Here is a 21,200-nt window from a genome sequence, read left to right on the forward strand (position 1 = left end):
TCTTCTAGGAGATTTATGTGAAGTATTTAGACATGAAGTATCATGACATCTACAACTTCCAAATGATCCAGCAAAAAATGTGTACATACACACATGAACCTATTTGTGACTGTGTGTGTATAGAAAGATTAAGCAAATATGGCAAAATACTAACTGTTGAAACTAGGTGGAGGGTATGTATGTGTTTCTAGTACTAATCATTCAACTCTTCTTTCTGTTAGAAAACTGTGATTAAAAGTTTTGGAAAGTGGCGCCTAACTAGCTCAGTAGAGCATGAGACTCTTGATATTGGGGTCCTGAGTTTGAGGCCCATGTTGGGCATAGAAATTACTTTAAAATATTTTAGGGGTGCCTGAGTGACTCAGTCAGTTAACATTCCAGCACTTGATCTCAGCTCAGGTCTTGATCTCAGAGTCGTGAGTTCAAGCCCTGCATTGGCTTCCATGCTGGGTATGGAGCCAATGCAAAAGAAAAAAAAAAAAAAGGAAGAAAGAAAGGTAGATTTTAAAAATAAAAAAATAACAATACTGGAAAATAAGTGACTCAGATCAGTTGTTTTATTTTTTTTTTTAAGATTTTAAAAATTTATTTATTTCACAGACAGAGATCACAAGTAGGTGGAGAGGCCAGGCAGAGAGAGAGGAGGAAGCAAGGCTGAGCAGAGAGCCCGATGTAGGGCTCTATCCTACGACCCTGGGATCATGACCTGAACTGAAGATAGAGGCTTTAAACCCACTGAGCCACCCAGGGGCCCCTCAGATCAGCTTTTAAGGTATGTTATTAACTAGAACCAAATCCACTTACTACCTTGTAACCAAGACAAATTTTCCATTGAAGTTTCCCTTTAAAGAACTGTAAGTTAAGGAAAAATGTGAAAAAGCTTCAGGGTCTCTCTGGTCTTTCCTGTCAATGTTCTCACAGCTGGCATGGGCTAGTCACTGAAGCTCGGAGCAAACTCATTATATTCTTTAAAAACAGTTACTTTGTTTTTTACTAGCAAATAAGAAGAATATAAAAATTACCTGTAATTTTACCATTACCCAAATAATATATCTGTTAACATGGTAGTATATTTCATTCCAGATAATTTTCTTTTTGTGCATGAGTGCGTTTGTAGATGTGTATATGCATGTATGTGTGCATATGTATGTATACCCACATTGTTCAGTGAAAATGGAATCATACTGTTTAGTACATGTTTTGATTTTTTCTTGTCAGTTTAACATATTTTCTACTGTAATTTAATTTCACATAACTTTATGTTCTCAGGATGGCCTATAAATTATTTAAGCAGTCTGTAATTATTGGTTATCAAGATGTTCTAGCCTTTTTATTTTGTTATTAGTCATGCTGTGGTAAAACTGCATTTAAATTTTTGTGCAGTACAGGATGATTTTTTATGATACAGTTCTAGAAATAAGTTTTTGGGTCAGCTGCATGGATGCTAAATGATGTATGTGTCCATGTGTGGGACCCTGGCACAGTTTCTTCTCTCATCTGTCCCTCTGTTCATCTTATTTTTCAGATCTCTACCTCTTTCCCAGAAAAGCCAGAAATGACCAAGTCCCTGGTGAGTTCTTTTTGTTCATATATTTGTTGCTTTATTTTCTAGTGGATTTTAGGAAGCATTTAATAATCCATACAGTAAAATGGACAAGCACAAATAAATAAAAACTAAGATTGGGTGGGGAAAAGAGGTGACTTATTAACTCTAGGTCAAGCTTGCAGTGTAGATATATAAGACTTGTGTGATTTTATATAGCTATGAACTTTGAACTGTGAGATTATCTCTGATCTTCCTGAAAGACCTAGCAATAATGGAAATGAGATACTGATTTATATTGTTGATAAGTAATTTATTTCACCTGTACTAAAGATACCGTGGTTCCTGATGTTTGAGAAAAATTTTAATGGCTCTTCAGATGGTTGGAGGCAGAACAACAATACTGTTAGTGGAGGTGTGCTGATAGGTTTTCTGTTGTTATAAAGCAGTGCTTCTCACACTTGAGCATCACTACAGATTCTGATTTAATAGTGTTGGGATTCCCACAGGATGTCATTGCTGCTTGTCCAGGGACTACCTGCTGAAGCAAAGTTTTGAGGTTTTATGATGAACAGGTATTTTGTCAGATGGTTTTTCTGCATCAGTTGGTATGGTAATGGGATTTTACTTCTTAAGTCTGTTGCTATGGTGGATCACAATTGATTGATTTTCTTTCCTTTTTTTTTAAAGAATAAAATGTATTGTCTTCTCATGCAGCAGGAGGCCCTGCTGTGCCCTCAGATGCCCCCTTCCCCCCCTACAATTGATTGATTTTCACATCTTGAGCCAGTTTTGCAACCTTTGAATAAACCCCATTTGATTATGGCATATACTTCTTTCTATTTATTTGTATTTGTTGATACTTTGTTAAGGATTTTGGTATCATATTTATGAGGGATGCTGATCTATTTATTTTATTACTACTATGTATGGATTAAAGTTCCAACTCCCCACCTGGCTTTTTCTCACACCACACCTTTGGAGCATGAAAGGGGCATATCTCTTTAGCTAGTCAGGAGTGCGAGTCTGGGCTACTCACTGGGTCTTCGCTGATGGGTTTGGGGTCAGGCTCAAAGGTTTTGTTTGTTTTTTTAATTTGTTGTGTCTGCCTTGAGTGTGTTTCGCCTACAAGTTTTCTGCCTTTCTGTGCCTTTGCTGGTCTTTTAGCTAGAGAGAGCAGACTTTTCTTTGAGCTCTCTTTGTGTGCTCTTGTTGGTGATACTGCGTTGTAGGCTTTTCTAGCACCTGTAAGGACTGTATGAAGCAGTCTTTGGGAACTCATGTTATGTAGTTTTGGGTTTCCGGTTCCTCAGCAGTTCGACTTCTTTTAGCCTTACAGAGTCTTCTCATATTTGTTTTATGGATGATGTCTATGGTTTCTAGATGTACTTAGTGGGATGAGAAGGGACAAGTGCATCTATTTCCATCTTTCCAGGAATGGAAGTCAGTTCACTGATTTTTTTTTTTTTTTAAGGAGGACTTGTTTTATATTAAGCATATTCCTCTTTTTTTTGGCATTTTACTGTGAATTTGATTATGGGAAGTGCTAATTGTATCACTCTAAGACTTGAAAGTTGTCTAATTTGTTAAGCATATTCTTACATACTTTTTTCAATTATATTTACCTCTTTGTTTTTTGCATTTTAACTTTTATTTTGTTTATTTATTTTTAAGATTTCATTTATTTATTTGACAGAGAGAGAGAGCACAAGTAGGCAGAGCAGCAGACAGAGGGAGAGGGAAAGTCAGGCTCCCCACTGAGCAGGGAGCCTGACGCAGGGCTTGATTCCAGGACCCTGGGATCATGATCCAAGCCAAAGGTGGGCACCTAACTGACTGAGCCACCAGGTGCCCCTGCATTTTAACTTTTAAAAGTAAATATTTCATTTGGAATATCACAGAACTGTTACTTGTGTTTATTCAGTCACATAATTCTTTGAGGCTTCATAGAACGTTGCTTGGATCTTAGATTCCAATCTTCAAAGGTAATCACTGTGAACTTAATTGAATTGCTTGTTTTAATACTTTCATATGTGTGGGGCACCTTTGTGGCTCAGTGGGTTAAAGCCTCTTCCTTCAGCTCAGGTCATGATCCCAGGGTCCTGGGATCGAGCCCCGCATTGGGCTCTCTGCTTAGCAGGAAGCCTGCTTCCTCCTCTCTCTCTGTCTGCCTGCCTCTCTGCCTACTTGTGATCTCTGTCTGTCAAATAAATAAATATAATCTTTAAAAAAAATACTTTCATATGTCTAAGTAGCATGTTTATATTGGTACCACTTGGCTTTCAACTTTAGGCAGTATCTACTGGCTTCATACAATGGAGAATGAGGATTTAACTCTCTTTGAAACACTTAGGCCCTCAACACTCACATGCACATTTCTTATGTTTCCTTATGATAGGAATATTATAGTTTTGGGTAAATCAATAGCCTGTATTTAATGTGAGGATTATTTTAATTATATTCACAGCTGCACCATTTACTTTACCTTTTGTGCACTACTTTTTGTTTTACCTGTAATCAGTAATTGGTTTAATCATTAGTTTCATTTTTTTGTTTGTTTGTGTATGTGTACATTGTTATATGGCAATTAATTCCATGTTATATGGCAATTAATTCCATAAGTCTTCCCAGGTATAGAAATATCTTTTCAGTATGTTAAAATATATTAGGTAGTAACAGTAATGGTAATCACAGGCCTTACTATAGTGCTTGCTATTTGCCAGGCAGCACGGTCTCTATTAACTATTTAATTATAACCTCTATGAGGTATCTGTAATCATTCTCACTTTTCAGAGGAGGAAACAGATCCACAGAAAGGGTTAGTAACTTGCCCAAGATTGCTCCACTAGTAGTGTTGAAGCCAGGTATAAGCCCAGATAATTTGGCTTTAAAATATAGGCTCTTAATTTCATCTCTAAAGAAAGTTCTCTCATGGTCTTTGACCTGACCTGCTTGCAGTGTTCTCTGTTTGATGCTCAGCTGCTAACTTGGAGTCTCCCTTTGGCATAGTCCTAGGAATTCCTTTCAGGTTCTTCAAGGGTTGGATCTCTTGTTTTAGGCTCTTTCTTGATTTATGCTCTCATTTTTTTTTTTAAGATTTTATTTATTTATTTGACAGAGAGAGAGGGGGAAGCAGGCTCCCTACTGAGCAGAGAGCTCAATGTGGGGCTCTATCCCAGGACCCTGAGACATGACCTGAGCCCAAGGCAGAGGCTTAACCCACTGAGCCACCCAGGTGCCCCATGCTCTCATTTTTAGAGCCTGTTATACGGTGGCTCTTTATAAAGGGTGGGTAGGAAGTGAATTTTTTGAGACCTTGTGTATCTGGAAATGTCTTTATTTTACTCTCAGTAATTTCATAGGTTGGTTGGGTGTATGTTCTAGATTGTAAATCTTTTTCTTCTTCTTCTTCTTCTTCTTAGATTGTAAATCATTTTTACTCATAGTTCTGAAGCCATTGTTTTTACTTTTCCATCTCATTTTCTCTTATTGAATTTGGTAATAAGAATAATTGCCCCCAAAGATGTCCACATCCGAATCCCTGGAAAGTGTGAATATGTTACCTTACATGTCAGAAGGGACTTTGCAGATGTGGCTGAATTAAGGATCTTGAGGTAGAGAGATTATGCTGGGTTATCTGGGTGGGCCCAGTGTAATCACATGGGTCCTTACAAGTGAAAGAGGGAGGCAGTAGTCAGGGAAAGATTTGAAAATGCCACTCTGCTGGCTCTGAGATGGAGGAAGGGACCGGGACCTTCTAGAAGTTGTGTAGGTCAAGGAAATGAATTCTCCCCTTGAGCCTCCAGGAGGAATGTAGCCCTGCTAAGTTCTTGATTTTAGCCCAGTAAGATTCATATTGAAATTCTGGCTTCAGAATCATAAGATAATAAATTTGTGTTGTTTTAACTTTGTGATAATTTGTTACAGCAGCAATAGGAAACCATTAGAGATTTTGGTACCTTGTGGGGTGCTACTATAGTAAATACCTAAAAGTATGGAGGTAGATTTGGAATTCGGTAGTGTTGGGAAACTGTAAGAATTTTGAAGAACAATAGCAAGAGCCTAGATTTCCTTGAACAGACTGGTAGTGGAATGTGGTTGTTAACCACTGTGCTAGAGGACTCAGAAAGAGGTGAGGGGCGCAGTAGGGAAAACCTGTGTTGTTTTAGAGAAAACCTAAATTGTTATAAACAAAGTCTTGATAGAAACGGTTGTTAAAGGTATTGCTGGTGGTGACTACAGGGAATGAGGAGCATGTTACTGGAAACCGGAGGAAAGGGTACCTGTTGTGCAGTGGCAGAAAGCCTAGATGAAGTTTGTCCTGTAGTTAATGTGGAAAACAGATTTGTCAATGATGAACTTGGGTTTTTCTCTGAGAAGATTTCTAAGCAAAGGGTTGAAGATGTAGCAAGTTTATTCTTCCTGATTATAGTGAAATGTGACAGTTGAGATGGATTGAGGGGACAACTGTTAAGAAAAAGAAACCAGACTTGATGACTTGGGGAATTTTCAGGCTATCAGGATTCCAAAAGATGCCAAAATTAGTTTTACAGTCAAGAAACCTCTTGAGAGGGGCGCCTGGGTGGCTCAGTGAGTTAAAGCCTCTGCCTTCGGCTCAGGTCATGATCCCGGAGTCCTGGGATCGAGCCCCGCATCGGGCTCTCTGCTCAGCAGGGAGCCTGCTTCCTCCTTCTCTCTCTCTGCCTGCCTCTCTTCCTAATTGTGATCTCTGTCTGTCAAATAAATAAAATCTTTAAAAAAAAAAAAAAAGAAACCTCTTGAGAGAAAGCCAAGGGTGTGGATGTTTTGTGTATTTTTCTAGGTTTTTAGGTAATTAGCAGGAGAAATAAGGTGGAGTGCATGTACTCTTTTTTTTTTTTAAGAACCAGAAGTCTCAATCTTGCCTTTTATTTTTTTTTAATCTTATTTTTTTTATTGAAGTATTGTTGACACACAATATTAATTGGTTTCAGCTGTGCAACACAGTGATTCGATGAGTCTGTACATTATGCTATGCTTATCACAAATGTAGCTACCATCTGTTGCCTTACAACACTGTCACGATACCGTTGACTCTGTTCCCTCTGCTGTACCTTTCACCCTCACAACTCACTCATTCCATAACTGGAAGTCTGTACCTCCCACCACGCTTCACCCATTCTACCTCTACCCCCTGGCAACCATCAGTTTGTTCTCTGCATTTATGGGTTCGTTTCTACTTTATTTGATTGCACGTGTAAGTGAAAACATGCTATTTGTCTTTCTCTAACTAGTTTCACTTAGGACAGTACCGTGTGAGTCCATCCATGTTGTCATAAATGGCAAGATCTTATTCTTTTTTATGTCTGAGTGATACTCAGTGATTCCACAATATATGTACATACCACATCTTTATTTAACAATTTTTTAAAGATTTATTCATTTATTTTCTAGAGAGAAAGAGCATGTGTGAGTAGGGAGTGGGGCAAAAGTAGAGGGAGAGAGAGAATCCCAAGCAGACTCCCTGCTGAGCATGTAGTGCAACATGGAGCTCCATCTCATGACCCTGAGACCATGACCCAGGCTGAAACCAAGATTTGGAAGCTCAGCATTTTATTCATTCATTTATTGATGTGAACAGTGGGGTTGCTTCTATAATTTGGCTATTGTAAATAATGCTGCAATAAACGTAGGGGTACATATATCTTTCTGAATTAGTGGTTTGTTTTTTTTTTCCTTTGGATAAATACTCAGTAGTGGGTGACTGGATTATACTTTTTTTTGCTTTGCTTTTGGACATGCTCTCTGGTTAAGTTTTTAGTCTTTTGCCCGTATGCCCTGAGAATTTGGCAGGTGCGTGTGTGAGTCCTGGTTTCTCTGTCACCCAGCTATAGCCTTCTACTGATTCAAAGCTGAATTCTACCTTTGCCAACACCTAGAATTGGTAAATACTTCAAGTGTAAAAGTAGCTGCATACATCAGCTTAAATCTTCAATATTCTCTCCAGAGTCTAAACCCCTAACAGCTTTCCTGTATATGGCATTTATAGTTATTCTTGGAAGAAACACTGGACTGCCACAGACTATTGTATCCCATCTGGAAATAGCAGTGCCTCAGAAGAGTCCTTTTTACACCATATATTTCATCCATTTAAAGTATACATTCATTGGTTTTTAGTATATTCACAGAGTTGTATAACCAGTATAGGTTTTAGAACATTTTCTCTAACCCTTCCTCTCCAAACTTATAACATACCTTTTTGCTGTTACCCCCAATCCTTCCATTCCTCCTAGCCCTAGGTAGTCACTAATCTTTCTGTAACAATAAGTTCTCCTGTTCTGAACATTTTGTATTAAAGGAATCATTCAATATCTGGCCTTTTGTGACTCACTTGTTTTATTTAGCATAATGTTTCCAAGATTCATCCACATTGAAGCACGTATCAGTACTTTATTCCTTTTTATGGCTGAATAACATTCTGTTGTATGGATGTAGCACATTTTTAAACCATCATTAGTTTACAGACATTTGGTTGTTTCTGTTTTTGAATATTATGAATAATGCTACTATAAACATTCATGAGCAAATTTTATGTGGACAGATGTTTTCATTTTCTTTGGGGTATATACCTAGAAGTGGACCCCTTGGGTTATATTGTAATTCTGTGTTTAACTTTTTGAGGAATTGCCATTGTTTCACAAAGTGGCTGTACCATTTTATATTTTCACCATCACCACATGAGGATTCCAGTTTTTCCACTTCCTCACTAATGTTTATTATTATCTCTCTTTTTTATTGAAGCCATCCTAGTGGGTATATTTCCCTGATAACAAATAATATTGAGCATCTTTTTTATTATAGTCATCTCAGTGATTTGAAGGGGTATTTTCGATATGACCTTTTTTTTTTTTAAAGATTTTTATTTATTTATTTGTCAGAGAGAGAGAGTACACACAAGCAGGCAGAGAGGCAGGCAGAGAGAGAGGAGGAAGCAGGCTCCCTGCTAAGCAAGGAGCCGATGTGGGACTCGATCCCAGGACCCCAGGATCATGACCTGAGCTGAAGGCAGTGGCTTAACCCACTGAGCCACCCAGGCGTCCCTCGATATGACCTTTTGACTAAAGATACTGAGGATCTTTTCATTTGCTTTTGGCCATTTGTTTATCTTTGAAGAAATGTATATTCAGATCCTTTACCCATTTTAGTTGGATTACTATTTTTTATTGAGTTGTAAGAATTCTTTATGTAGTCTAGATCCAAGTCCCTTATTAGACATATAATTTGCAAAAATTTTATCCCAGTTTTTGGGTTGTCTTTTCACCTTTTTTTTTTTTTTTTTAAAGATTTATTTGTCAGAGAGTGAGAGAATGCACAAGTGGGGGAGCAGGGAGCAGAGGGAGAAGCAGGCTCCCCACTGAGCAAGGAGCCCAATGTGGGACTTGATCCCAGGACCCTGGGATCATGACCAGAGTAAAAGGCAGACGCTGAACCAACTGAGCCACCCAAACTTCCCATCTTTTCGCTTTTTTGATGATCTCCTTTTAAGCACAATTAAGTCCAGTTTATCTGTTCTTTTTTTTCTTTAGTTGCATGTGCTTTTGATTTTATGTCTAAGGAGTTGTTGCCAAATCCAGTGTCACAAAGATTTACCTTTTAATTAAGTGTAAATTTGGCTAAATATAAGAACATTAGGGCCTTTGATCCACTTCGAGCTAATTTTTTTATATGGTACGAAGTAGGGGTCCAACTTCATCCTTCTACCTGTGGATATCCACTTATCCCAGCATTATTTGTTAAAAAACTTTTTTTCCATTTAAAAATTTTTTGACTCCTTTGTTGAATATCAATTGACTATAAATATGAGGGTCTATTTCTGGATTCTCAGTTACATTCCATTGACCTATAGTCTCTCTTTATGCTAGTACCACAGTGTTTTGGTGGGGGGAGCCTTTTTAAAATAATCTTTTTTTTTTTTTTAAAGATTTTTATTTATTTATTTGAGAGAGAGATCACAAGTAGGCAGAGAGAAGGGGAAGCAGGCCTCCTGCTGAGCAGAGAGCCCGATGTGGGGCCCAATCCCAGGACCCTGAGATCATGACCTGAGGCGAAGGCAGAGGCTTAACCCACTGAGCCACCCAGGCACCCCTTTAAAGTAATCTTTTTTTTTTTTTTTTAAGATTTTATTTATTTATTTGACAGACAGAGATCACAAGTAGGCAGAGAGGCAGGCAAAGAGAGAGAAAGGAGGAAGCAGGCTCCCTGCTGAGCAGAGAGCCCGATGTGGGGCTCAATCCCAGGACCCTGGGATCATGACCTGAGCCGAAGGCAGAGGCTTTAACCCACTGAGCCACCCAGGCGCCCCTAAAGTAATCTCTTTTTAAAAGAAATAATGGACTTATGAACAGTGGACTGATAAGTGCAAAATGAATGGCAGAATATAGTTTATTTTTTACGTTAAGTGTTAATGACATGGCATAGAAAACAATGCACAAATCATGTATTTACAGTTTTATGAATTTTCACAGCTTATTTCTTTGAAACTAGTACACCGATAAAAACAAGACCACAACTACCCAGAATATCATCAGTAGCGCAGAAAGAATGGTATGATGTTTTTAATAAGGTTTATTTTTTCCTTCAAGATAATAACAGAGGATATTGGTGTTTCGTGAGAACCTTATATGTTGTAGCATATTAAACATTATTAAAAGTAACTTCCTAAATATCCTGTTTCCATTCTTCAGTCCTCATCCCTCGTATTGAGTAGGAATGTGTTTTTCAGGGATCACTGTCATTCGAGGATGTCACAGTGGACTTCAGCAGGGAGGAGTGGCGGCTGTTGGACCTTGCTCAGAAGAGCCTGTACAGGGACGTAATGCTGGAAAACTATTTCAACTTGATCTCAGTGGGTAAGCATAGCTCCACTGGCGAGAAGGCTATACCTGTTTGACTACATTTTCATTCTCAGTGGAATTTTTGAAATATGTGGGATTTCTGAGGCATGTGGGAGTTCTAAAAACTGCAGGACATCTGAAGTGTGTAATAGTTTTGTTCTTATTTTGTTCTATGTTATTAATTATACCTTTAGGGTATTAGGAATATACTTCTCTTCTGCATGAACTTTTCTGAAAAGTAAATGGAATGCTTCATTGAATGGCCTCGGAAACCCAGTCTTCTATTATTTCCTGTTAATAGGGTGTCAAGTTCCCAAACAAGAAGTCCTCTTTAGCTTGGAGCAAGAAGAGCCACGTATGCTGGATGGTGAAATCTCAAGCCACAACTGTCTCGGTGAGTAGAGAACAAGAACTTGGGGGCCAGCATGCCTGAACTGGAGTTGTACTGGCAGAGGCTGGCAGCTGTGAAATGCTGTTAACAAGACACTTCTGTAATGCTCCACATTTTTGGAACTGCATGGATGAACTTGGTATAGTCCCCTTGGACATCTGAAAGCCATCCCCACTTGAGGCCTCTTCCTGTATCAGTACCTCTGTCTTGGCTTGACTTTCTAGGAGGGAATGTGCTCTAATTACTGGTACTTTGGGTCTAGGATCCTGCTCTATGGCTTTTCTCCCTTTCTCTTAGCATTTTTATTCTTTTTACCTCCAACACAACATTAAATCCTTTTCTTACACATTCAGAAACTCATTGATTTACCTTTTTAAAAAATTACTGTGGGACACATTCTTGAGGAGTTCTTTTCATTTTCTCTGTTTCCTCTTAGTGCTTCAGAATTGTCATTTAGGGGCACCTGGGTGGCTCAGCGGGTTAAAACCCTCTGCCTTCGGCTCAGGTCATGATCCCGGGGTTCTGGGATCGAGCCCCGCATCGGGCTCTCTGCTCAGCGGGGAGCCTGCTTCCCTCCTCTCTCTCTGCCTGCCTCTCAGTCTACTTGTGATCTCTCTCTGTCAAATTAAAAAAAAAAAAAAAAAAAAGAATTGTCATTTAGACATAGTCTTCTTTTATTCTCTCCCGTGTCTCTTTTCCAACCATCAACTTTGAGTGTACCATTACTACATTTGGGAGACAGCTTTTTGCTGTATATGACAGTAGTAGTTATGTTTCTTGACATTTTCTTTTACTTGGCTAGTGAAACACAACACTGACTTGATCCTTCTAACTCATTTACTTATTTCGACATTTTACAAAAAGTTTTTGTATTTTGCTTGCAGGAAATTGAGTTAATTATATTCTTTAGTTGTTAATTAATATCATTATCAGTGTGTTTACCCTCCTGCCCCACTTTTGTTTTTTAAGTTCTCCCTTTTAATTCTCACTCCTCATACTTGTTTTTATCCCTAGAGGTAACTGCTCTAATGTAGTTGATATGTTTGCTATCTATCCTTGAATTTATAGGGTATTTGTAAAATTTAAATTGTTGATATTTTAATTTGTAGAAATGGTACTGTGCTATATGTCCTATTAAGTTTCTTAATTTTTTTCTATTAGCACTAAATTGGTTCATGTTGCAGTGTGTTTTTCTTTTCTTCTTTCTTTTTTTCTTTTAAAGATTTTGTTTATTTGACAGACAGAGATCACCAGTAGGCAGTGAGGCAGGCAGAAAGAGAGAGAGGAGGAAGCAGGCTCCCTGCTAAGCAGAGAGCCCGATGCGGGGCTCGATCCCAGGACCCTGGGATCATGACCTGAGCCGAAGGCAGAGGCTTTAACCCACTGAGCCACCCAGGCGCCCCCTTGTGACTCATCTTTTCAAATAATTCTTTCTGCCCTTTCTAGTAACTTTTGTCTTCTAGAAAATACCATTTAGATGCCCTCCTCTATTACTTTCCTGTGTTACTACTCAAAACCCTGTCATATTTTCTCATGCCTTTAGGTTATTCTAATCCTATTTGGATGTGCTAATCCCTACCCATGCCTTTTTTCTTTTTTTAACTAGTATATCTTAGGTGCTAGTAATAGATTTCATTGCTTAAAACACCATGTTTACCACGTCGTAGCTATATGGAGCCAAACTAAAGGTACTGCCTATTATGTAACACATGACAAATTGTTCTCTCAGTGGGTTTGTAAACTAAAGAAAGAACATGCCTCATATTTGCAGGTTGCATTGTCTCTGTTTAGTGTCCATAATTATGTTTATTTACTTCGTTTTAATGTTTTTTAGTGATCCCCCTACATCTGACCATTTAATTATTTTGCGACCTGGGCTGATTCAGATACTTAACTCTTTGTGCTTAGGCTTCACTTACCTCTTGAGTGGACCTGACCATTACATGCTTAAGCACACATGGCTTTTTCCTTTTCTAATTCAGCAGTCCACAGAAACTCAGACAAAACTACATTAAATTACGTGATAACTGAGTCTTTTTTTGAAAAATTGTTTTAATGTTTCTGTAGAGAGTATTTAACAAAATTAAATTCTTGAATTTATGCAACAGGCAGAGGAGGTTACTTTTCTGCCTCAGAGTGATTAAAAAAAATTTTTTTTCTGCTAGGAGCAACTCAGAGGGCCAATAATTATAATTGGAAAGGGAAAATAACTGCATGAAATGTTTAAAAGGTCAGCCTTTGTGCAATAAGCGTTGGTTACGGTATACATCTGTGCCAATTAAGTATGACTATGAGTGGCTCAGAATATCTGGTTTTTGTTATTACTTTAAGAAAAGAGAGACCCCTAGATGATCTGTGAAAGAATAATGAATTTTGAAAGGAACAGAGGATCAGAAATAAAAAGCTGAATGGGGAAAAGAATATAGTTGACCCATGAACAATGTGGGGGACAGGGGCGCCAACTCCTCATGCAGCCATGAATCCATGTATAACTTAGACTGTCCCAGAACCTAACTATTAATAGCCTGATGTTGACCGGAGCCTTAACTGAGAACATAAACAGTCATTTAACACGTGTTTTTTATGTTAGGTATATTACATACAGTATTCTTATGACAAAGTAAGCTAGAGAAAGGAAAATGTCATTAAGAAAATCATAAGGAGGGGCGCCTGGGTGGCTCAGTGGGTTAAAGCCTCTGCCTTCGGCTCAGGTCATGATCCCAGGGTCCTGGGATCGAGCTCCGCATCGGACTCTCTGCTCAGCAGGGAGCCTGCTTCCTCCTCTCTCTCTCTCTCTGCCTGCCTCTCTGCCTACTTGTGATCTCTGTCTGTCAAATAAATAAATAAAATCTTTAAAAAAAAAAAAAGAAAATTATAAGGAAAATAAATTTACAGTACTATACTATGTTTATTGAAAAAAATCCACATCTAAGTGGCCCCATGCAGTGCAAACTTGCGTTGTTCAATGATCAACTGTATGTGTTTGGATTTAGTAATAAAAAAGACTTGAGTGACTAGTGGAAAGATAGCTTACATATATACATTTTATTGACCTGAAATTATGACCCTGTATTTTACTGAATGAGCATTTGAGTCCGTGGTGACAGGAATTGCATATAATTAAACTTTTAAGCACAGGAACAGATTTTTACACTGAACATTGTTGGTGGTAATGTAAATGTTGTCAGATGTTTCAATGGCATGTAAGCTAAAGAAACTGAAAGATTGCAAAAGATCCAGTATTAGATGCTCTCAGGAATAATAAAAACTGTTAACGTGTGTGAGTAAAATTGTAACATAGCACCTAAAGAATATGTCTGGGAGCATGACAAGGCCCTGGAGGCAGAATGAAATGGATATGAGGTTAGACTATGTCTACATTCAAGAACTCTAGTCGAATAAGTTAGTAGTATCTATTTTTTTGGTAAATATTTACTGAGAATCTACTATGTCTTATATACTCTTCCAGAATTTGGACTATTAATTATCTTATTCTGGGCAAGAATGGTGTATTGGAGAAAGCAAGCTCCTGTCACTAATAGCCCCCAAGAAACAGTGACTCAGAGAACATAAATATTGACCCAGCATCATGTGACAGTTTCCAAGTCATTGCACAGCCATCCCCTAGAGCTGAGGTTGGCAAACATTTCCTGTAAAGGCCCAGAAGTCATTATTTTAGGCCTTGTGAACCATGTGATTGCTGGTTCATTACTACTCAATTCCACTGTTTTAGCCCCAAAGCAGCTAGAGGCACTACATCAATGAATGAGTGTCTCTCTGTTCCAATAAAAACTTCATGTACACAGAAATTTGAATTTCATTTATTTTTCATGTATCATGTAATTATTCTTTTGATTTTTTTTTTTTTTTTTGACCACTCAAAAACTTAAAATCCATTTCTAGCTTTTGGGTGGAGGCCTGGATTTAGTCTGAGGGCCATAGTTTTCCAGCCTGTGCCTAGGGCATTAACAGCCACAGAGCCGGGTGCCACCAGTCTGGAATATAGCCAGTGGGAAGAGAAGAGGGTTGTGGAGACATGCCTACATCCTTAGGATATGGGCTTTGTCACACAAAATAATTTTTATTCCCATTTGACTGGTAAGAACTGAATTACTTGGCTTTACCTCACCATAAATGAGGCTGTTGTTCGGGGGCAGTCATGAACTTGGCTGCAAGCTTCTTACTGCTGAAGGGAGAGGAGAGGTTCTGATGGAAGGCTTTTAGGCCCTGCTTCAGACAGCTGCTCCTTTCTCCTGTTATATGCCTCCTGTTGAGTACATCTATCTCTGCACCCCAAACCAGAATAAAGAATTGAATCATAGGTGTTTTTTGCCATTTGGCTAAGTCAGAATGAATGAAGCTACAGTAGTTTTTACTCTAGGGGCACCTGGGTGGCTCAGTTGGCTAAGCGTCTGACTCTTGATTTCAGCTTAGGTCATGATCTGGGGTCATGAGATCGAGTTCTGCTTCAGGCTCTGCACTCAGCGTGGAGCCTGCTTGACCCTTTCCCTCCCCTTCTATTCCTCCCCTCACCCCTGCTCACATGTGTGCTTTCTTTCTCTCCCTGTCTGAAATAAATAAATCTTTTTTTTAAAAGATTTTATTTATTTATTTGACAGACAGAGATCACAAGCAGGCAGAGAGGCAGGCAGAGAGAGAGGAAGGGAAGCAGGCTCCCCGCTGAGCAGAGAGCCTGATGCGGGGCTCGATCCCAGGACCCTGAGATCATGACCTGAGCCGAAGGCAGAGGCTTTAACCCACTGAGCCACCCAGGTGCCCTGAAATAAATAAATCTTTAAAAAAATAGTTTTACTGTACATAAATACATGGGTATTTAGGACAGAGTGGATTAACAGGGAAAGAGAATGTAGAGAGATTAGTGGATGAAGGTTTAACAAGAATAATAAGGATAACAAGAATATAGACACAGATACTTCTTTTAAGCCACGCAGTTTGTCACTTTGTTCCTCTGACAGCTTACTGCGTAGTTCTGCTACATACATAGAGCTGATGTGGCTTCACTTTGAATCTCCTCCAATTACTGAACATTTGGTTTGGGCAAACACCTGACTCTTCTGTGGCTCAGTTTCCTCATCTGTAAAATAGAGACAATACTGATACCAAGAGCAGTGGGTTGTGATGCCTAACTAAGTTAGTTACAGAACTTAGGACAATGCCTGGCACATCTACATGCTACTGCTTATTATTTACTAAATACAAAACAAGTATTTGTATTATTGCTATACATTATATATAAATCTATTACTACTCATATATATTTTTACATATATTTGTTATATTTATATAACACTTTATCTCACACTTCTCTGTAATCACCCTAAATCAACTGTATGTATTGTCCCTTCTATGTTCTCTTAACTGTTCTTTGTGTGTTTTGTTTTTTTCCTTCTTTTTTAGGTGGGGATATTGGTTTTGAAACTTCACAGCAGGGAATGTCTAAAGAAGTTTCAGTCCAGTTTGAGAGAATTAATCTCTTCACAAGAGATGACCCATATTCCATTTTAGAAGAATTGTGGCAAGATGGTAAACAGACAGGGAGATGTGAGGAAAACCAGAACACAAATGTAACACAAGTTCCCTTTATCAACAAGGGAACACTATTTAATGAGAGAGACTGTGAGTATAAGGATATTGGGAAAATTGGTCATGTAAATACTGCAAGAAAAAGACTCCAGAACTATGAATCATTTGGAAGGAGTTTGAAGCCTATTATAAGCTTATGTGATTATAGAAACAATGCAACAGAAAATCTTGATAAGATTATTGGCTATGGCAATATTTTCACTCATATAAATTCTCATACAGAAATGAATGCTTGTGGATATAACCAGTGTAAGAAACTTCTGAGCCATAAGCAAGCTCTCATTCAACATCAAAAAATTCATACTGAAAAGAAGCTCAGTTTATTTTCTGATTATGTAAAAATTTTCATCCAGAAGCCACACCTCTTTGCAGATCAAAGTATTTATACTGAAGAGAAACAGCATGAATGCAGCAAATGTGAGACAGTCTTCACTCAGAAGCCCCAACTTGCTGTACCTCAGAAGGCTTCTACCGGAGGGAAACCCCGCACACGCACTGAGTATGGGAAGGACTTGTCCCTTAAGTCAAATCATGAGAAAATTCACACCGAGGAGAATAATTGTAAATGCAGTGAATATGGAAAAGCCTTTATCCAGAAGTCAGATCCACTCAGATGTCAGGGAATTCATATGGGAGAAAAACCCTATGAATATCGTGAATGTGGGAAAAATGTCTCTCAGAATTCAAATCTCAATGTACATAAAAAAGTCCATACTAGAGAGAAACACTTTGAATGTACTGAATGTGGAAAAGCCTTCACAAGGAAATCAACTCTAAGTATGCATCAGAAAATTCATACAGGAGAAAAACCCTATGTTTGTACCGAATGTGGGAAAGCCTTTATCCGGAAGTCACATTTTATTACACATGAGAGAATTCATACTGGAGAGAAACCTTATGAATGTAGTGACTGTGGAAAGTCCTTTATAAAGAAGTCACAACTCCATGTGCATCAGCGGATTCACACAGGAGAGAATCCCTTTATATGTACAGAATGTGGGAAGGTCTTCACTCACAAGACAAATCTCATTATACACCAGAAAATTCATACTGGAGAGAGACCTTATATATGTACTGAATGTGCGAAGGCCTTTACCGACAGGTCAAATCTAATTAAACACCAAAAAATTCATACTGGAGAGAAACCCTATAAATGCAGTGATTGTGGAAAGTCATTCACCTGGAAGTCACGGCTCAGGATACATCAGAAATGCCATACCGGAGAGAGACATTATGAATGCAGTGAGTGTGGGAAAGCCTTCATCCAGAAGTCAACACTAAGTATGCATCAGAGAATTCACAGAGGAGAAAAACCCTATGTTTGCACTGAATGTGGGAAGGCCTTCTTCCACAAATCACATTTTATTACCCATGAGAGAATTCATACTGGAGAGAAACCTTATGAATGCAGCGATTGTGGGAAATCCTTCACGAAGAAGTCACAACTCCATGTCCATCAGCAAATTCACACAGGAGAGAAACCCTACAGATGTGCTGAGTGTGGAAAGGCCTTCACTGACAGATCAAATCTCTTTACACACCAGAAAATTCATACTGGAGAGAAACCCTATAAATGCAGTGACTGTGGAAAAGCCTTCACTCGGAAGTCAGGCCTCCACATACATCAGCAGTCTCATACTGGAGAGAGACACTATGAATGTAATGAATGTGGGAAAGCCTTTGCAAGAAAATCAACACTAATTATGCATCAGAGAATTCATACAGGAGAGAAACCCTATATTTGTACAGAATGTGGGAAGTCCTTCATCCAGAAATCACATTTAAATCGGCATAGGAGAATTCATACTGGAGAGAAACCCTATGAATGCAGTGACTGTGGGAAGGCCTTCATTAAGAAATCACAACTCCATGAACATCATCGAATTCACACAGGGGAGAAACCATTTATATGTGCTGAGTGTGGAAAAGCCTTCACCATCAGATCAAATCTTATTAAGCACCAGAAAATTCATGCTAAACAGAAACCCTATAAGGGCAGTGACTTTAGGAAGGCCTTAAACTGGAGGCCACAGCTTAGTGCACATCAGAAATCAGATTCTGGGGAAGTAGAGTGCCCGGGGCCACAATCATGATGTGGGGATAAAAAGTAGTGAGAGCCTACAGCTTGACTAAGAAGCAGAAGGTAAAGCCGCCTTACCTCTGATCAGAAGTATGAATGTCTGGATCACAGAGCTGATGTCCTGTTTCACATATGGGGGAGACATTGTGAAGAAAGTGTTTAAACAATGTGTGATGATCATGCTTAATTCCTGGACAGATACTGGGATTGTCAAGCCCCTGCAAATAATAGTAAATATGCAAGGAGTGGATTTGGCAGTCTTTCTTGTTTCATGTTATGGATAAGCAGCTTTATAAATTCAGGGCTGTATTCAATACTAACCAAAGGAATTTCTTAATGAGTAGAGTGCTAAGAAAATTTCTCATTGTCTAAGGATGCTGAAATGAAAGCAAAAGTGTGGACCATTCAGAGCTATAATGAAGAGAATCCAGAAGTTTTTGCGAATATTGACATTAGAGACACAAAGAAAGGATTATTTCTTTTTCCTTTCAGGAAGTCAGTTATTTATTGTTTACAGTATCAGTATGTGGAAATTTGGATAAACATTTTTCTGTTTGACTTTGAGATTAGCACATCAGAACCACAGGCTTACTTGAATATTCACAGGCCTCTTTAGTTAACCAGTATGTTCCCTTATTTATTAATTCCCTGCCATGATCCAGGTAACTCACTCCTAGGAGGCATAAAGTTTTCCCATCTTGTATCCATACCCAAAGTGACCAATGAGGTAAGCAGCAGCCCTGCAGACTACTTACCATCACCTTAGAACTGGCCCTGAGACCACAGGACTTAGTCTGCACTTTGAGCTCTTAACATCATCCACAGAAATCTATATTTTTTTTACTGATTTCTGTTTGGGAAAGAGAAAAATTAAGAAAATGGATTTCAAAACCTAGAATTCTTTTCTTCCAGTTTTGTTAATACATTCTCTGCATAGTCAGCACATGCTGGGTTGCCACTGGACACTCTTGTTTGCATTTGAATTTGTCTTCTTAAAAAACAGTTTCACATTTGGAAGAGTACCCTTCCTGTCCCCTCCCAGTCTCTACAAATTAGTCTTACTGTGTTTTCAAACCCTTTCTATTCTTCCAGACTTATTCCATCAGATTCTAAAAGGAGTGTTTTATTTTCCAGAATATTTGTGAATTTGTCTTTCCTTTAGATCAACCCATTTTTGTTTTATATTTTGAGACTTTGTTTTTACATACATTCAAATTTAGAATTGTTATATTCTTCCTGGTTAATTGAAACTTAATCATTATGAAATGTCCGTTTTTAAAAAAGATTTTATTTATTTATTTGACCAAGATCACAAGTAGGCAGAGATGCAGGCAGAGAGAGAGGAAGGGAAGCAGGCTCCCTGCTGAGCAGAGAGTCCAATGCAGGACTCGATTCTAGGACCCTGAGATCATGACCTGAACCAAAGGCAGAGGCTTTAATCCACTGAGCCACCAAGGTGCCCCTGAAGTGTCCATTTTTATTGCTATGATGCTTTAAAATTTACTACTTGGGATGTTAATACTGTATGTACACATCACTTATTGAAGACTAATTTAAATTAGTATCCACACCACTCTGGATGAGGTGAGCAGCTACAAAAATGGCTCCTTTATTTCCCTCTTGACTTACATACTATTAATGTTATGCATTTGGATTTTGTTAAGTAGTTGATGTGGTCAGTCATTGTTTCACAGTCAGTATTCCTTTAGATTAATCCTCATACTTACCCTTTTAAAATTCCTTTTTTATTCCTTCTTTCAAGTTTCACTCTAGAATCATTTTCACTCTGATTGAAGAGGACACTTTAGCATTTCTTTTAGTGTGTACTTGTTTTTGTATCTTGGAAAATGTCTTTATTTTATCTTCATTTTTGAAAGATAATTTTACTGAATATAAGATTCTAAGTTGACAGTTATTTTCTGTATTAGTATTTTGAATATATTTTGTTAAGGATTGTATTTCACTGTTTTGTTGGAAAATAAGCTTTCAGTATAATTACCTTTGAAGGTAATGTGCTTTTTTCCCCCCCTTTTCTCTAGTTCCTTCAAAATTCATGTCTTGTCTTGGGCTGCCAGCAACTGCACAGTGATATACCTAGGTGTGATTTTCTATGTGTTTGGGATTTGTAGTGTTTTTAAATCTGTAGCTTAGTGAGGGTTTTTCTTTTCTTCACATTTTGGGAAATTTCTTGCTATTATCCATGCAAAGTATGCTTCTGTTTCATTATTTTCCTCTGCTTTGTCTAGAAATAACCCCATTATTTACACCCTATTAACCTTTTTCCATTGGTTCTTTCAGATTTTAGTGATGCTTGTCTTCTCCTATGCCTGGTGATTTTTAAATAAACTACTAGACACTGTATATTAAAAATTGTAGAGATGCTGAGATAGTCTGGATGATGCCTTCTTCCAGAGAAGATTTTCCTTTGACTCTAACACGTGACTAGGTGAGAGCATGAACATCCCTGTTTGTCTTCATCCAGTCATGTAATGAGAGTATGTAAAACTGGGCTCCATTCCCCATGAAGGCTTGTCTGGTGTTTTTCACTCTTATTGCTAGTGGATACCCTGGAGACATAGACTTGGGGAGATTGCCAGGTGCCTCATCCTGGGAAGGAGCTTATTCCCGGTATTTGTACCAATAGGTCACATAAATTTGTCAAAAATTGTCTTAACCTTTCTTGGCCAGCATTTGCTTTAAAAATTAGCA

General features: G+C 38.3%; 1 protein-coding gene across 2 annotated transcripts; it reads left to right on the forward strand.

Moving 5' to 3' along the window:
* Positions 1-1,524: 1,524 nt before the first annotated feature.
* LOC111153575 (zinc finger protein 484) lies at positions 1,525-19,359 on the forward strand. 2 transcript variants are annotated; one of them, XM_022512691.1, is made up of 4 exons: positions 1,525-1,570; positions 10,305-10,431; positions 10,718-10,810; positions 16,226-19,359. In XM_022512691.1, the coding sequence occupies exons 1-4, from the start codon at positions 1,556-1,558 to the stop codon at positions 18,502-18,504; spliced, it is 2,514 nt and encodes an 837-aa protein (XP_022368399.1). In that variant the 5' UTR covers positions 1,525-1,555; the 3' UTR covers positions 18,505-19,359. The 2 variants fall into 2 exon arrangements, with proteins under 2 accessions (XP_022368399.1, XP_022368400.1); XM_022512692.1 differs by having other exon boundaries at positions 1,556-1,570; positions 10,290-10,431.
* Positions 19,360-21,200: the final 1,841 nt, after the last annotated feature.

This window comes from Enhydra lutris, unplaced genomic scaffold (genome assembly GCF_002288905.1).
Source record: "Enhydra lutris kenyoni isolate GAN:26980312 unplaced genomic scaffold, ASM228890v2 scaffoldscaffold33, whole genome shotgun sequence".
In the NCBI taxonomy this organism is placed as follows: Eukaryota; Metazoa; Chordata; class Mammalia; order Carnivora; family Mustelidae; genus Enhydra; species Enhydra lutris.

Bases quoted from the DNA above. Each gene is read 5' to 3' on its own strand.
- LOC111153575 (XM_022512692.1), top strand. The intron at 10,432-10,717 runs GTAAGCATAGCT...TCCTGTTAATAG, and splicing joins TTTCAACTTGATCTCAGTGG to GGTGTCAAGTTCCCAAACAA. The intron at 10,811-16,225 runs GTGAGTAGAGAA...CTTCTTTTTTAG, and splicing joins CTCAAGCCACAACTGTCTCG to GTGGGGATATTGGTTTTGAA.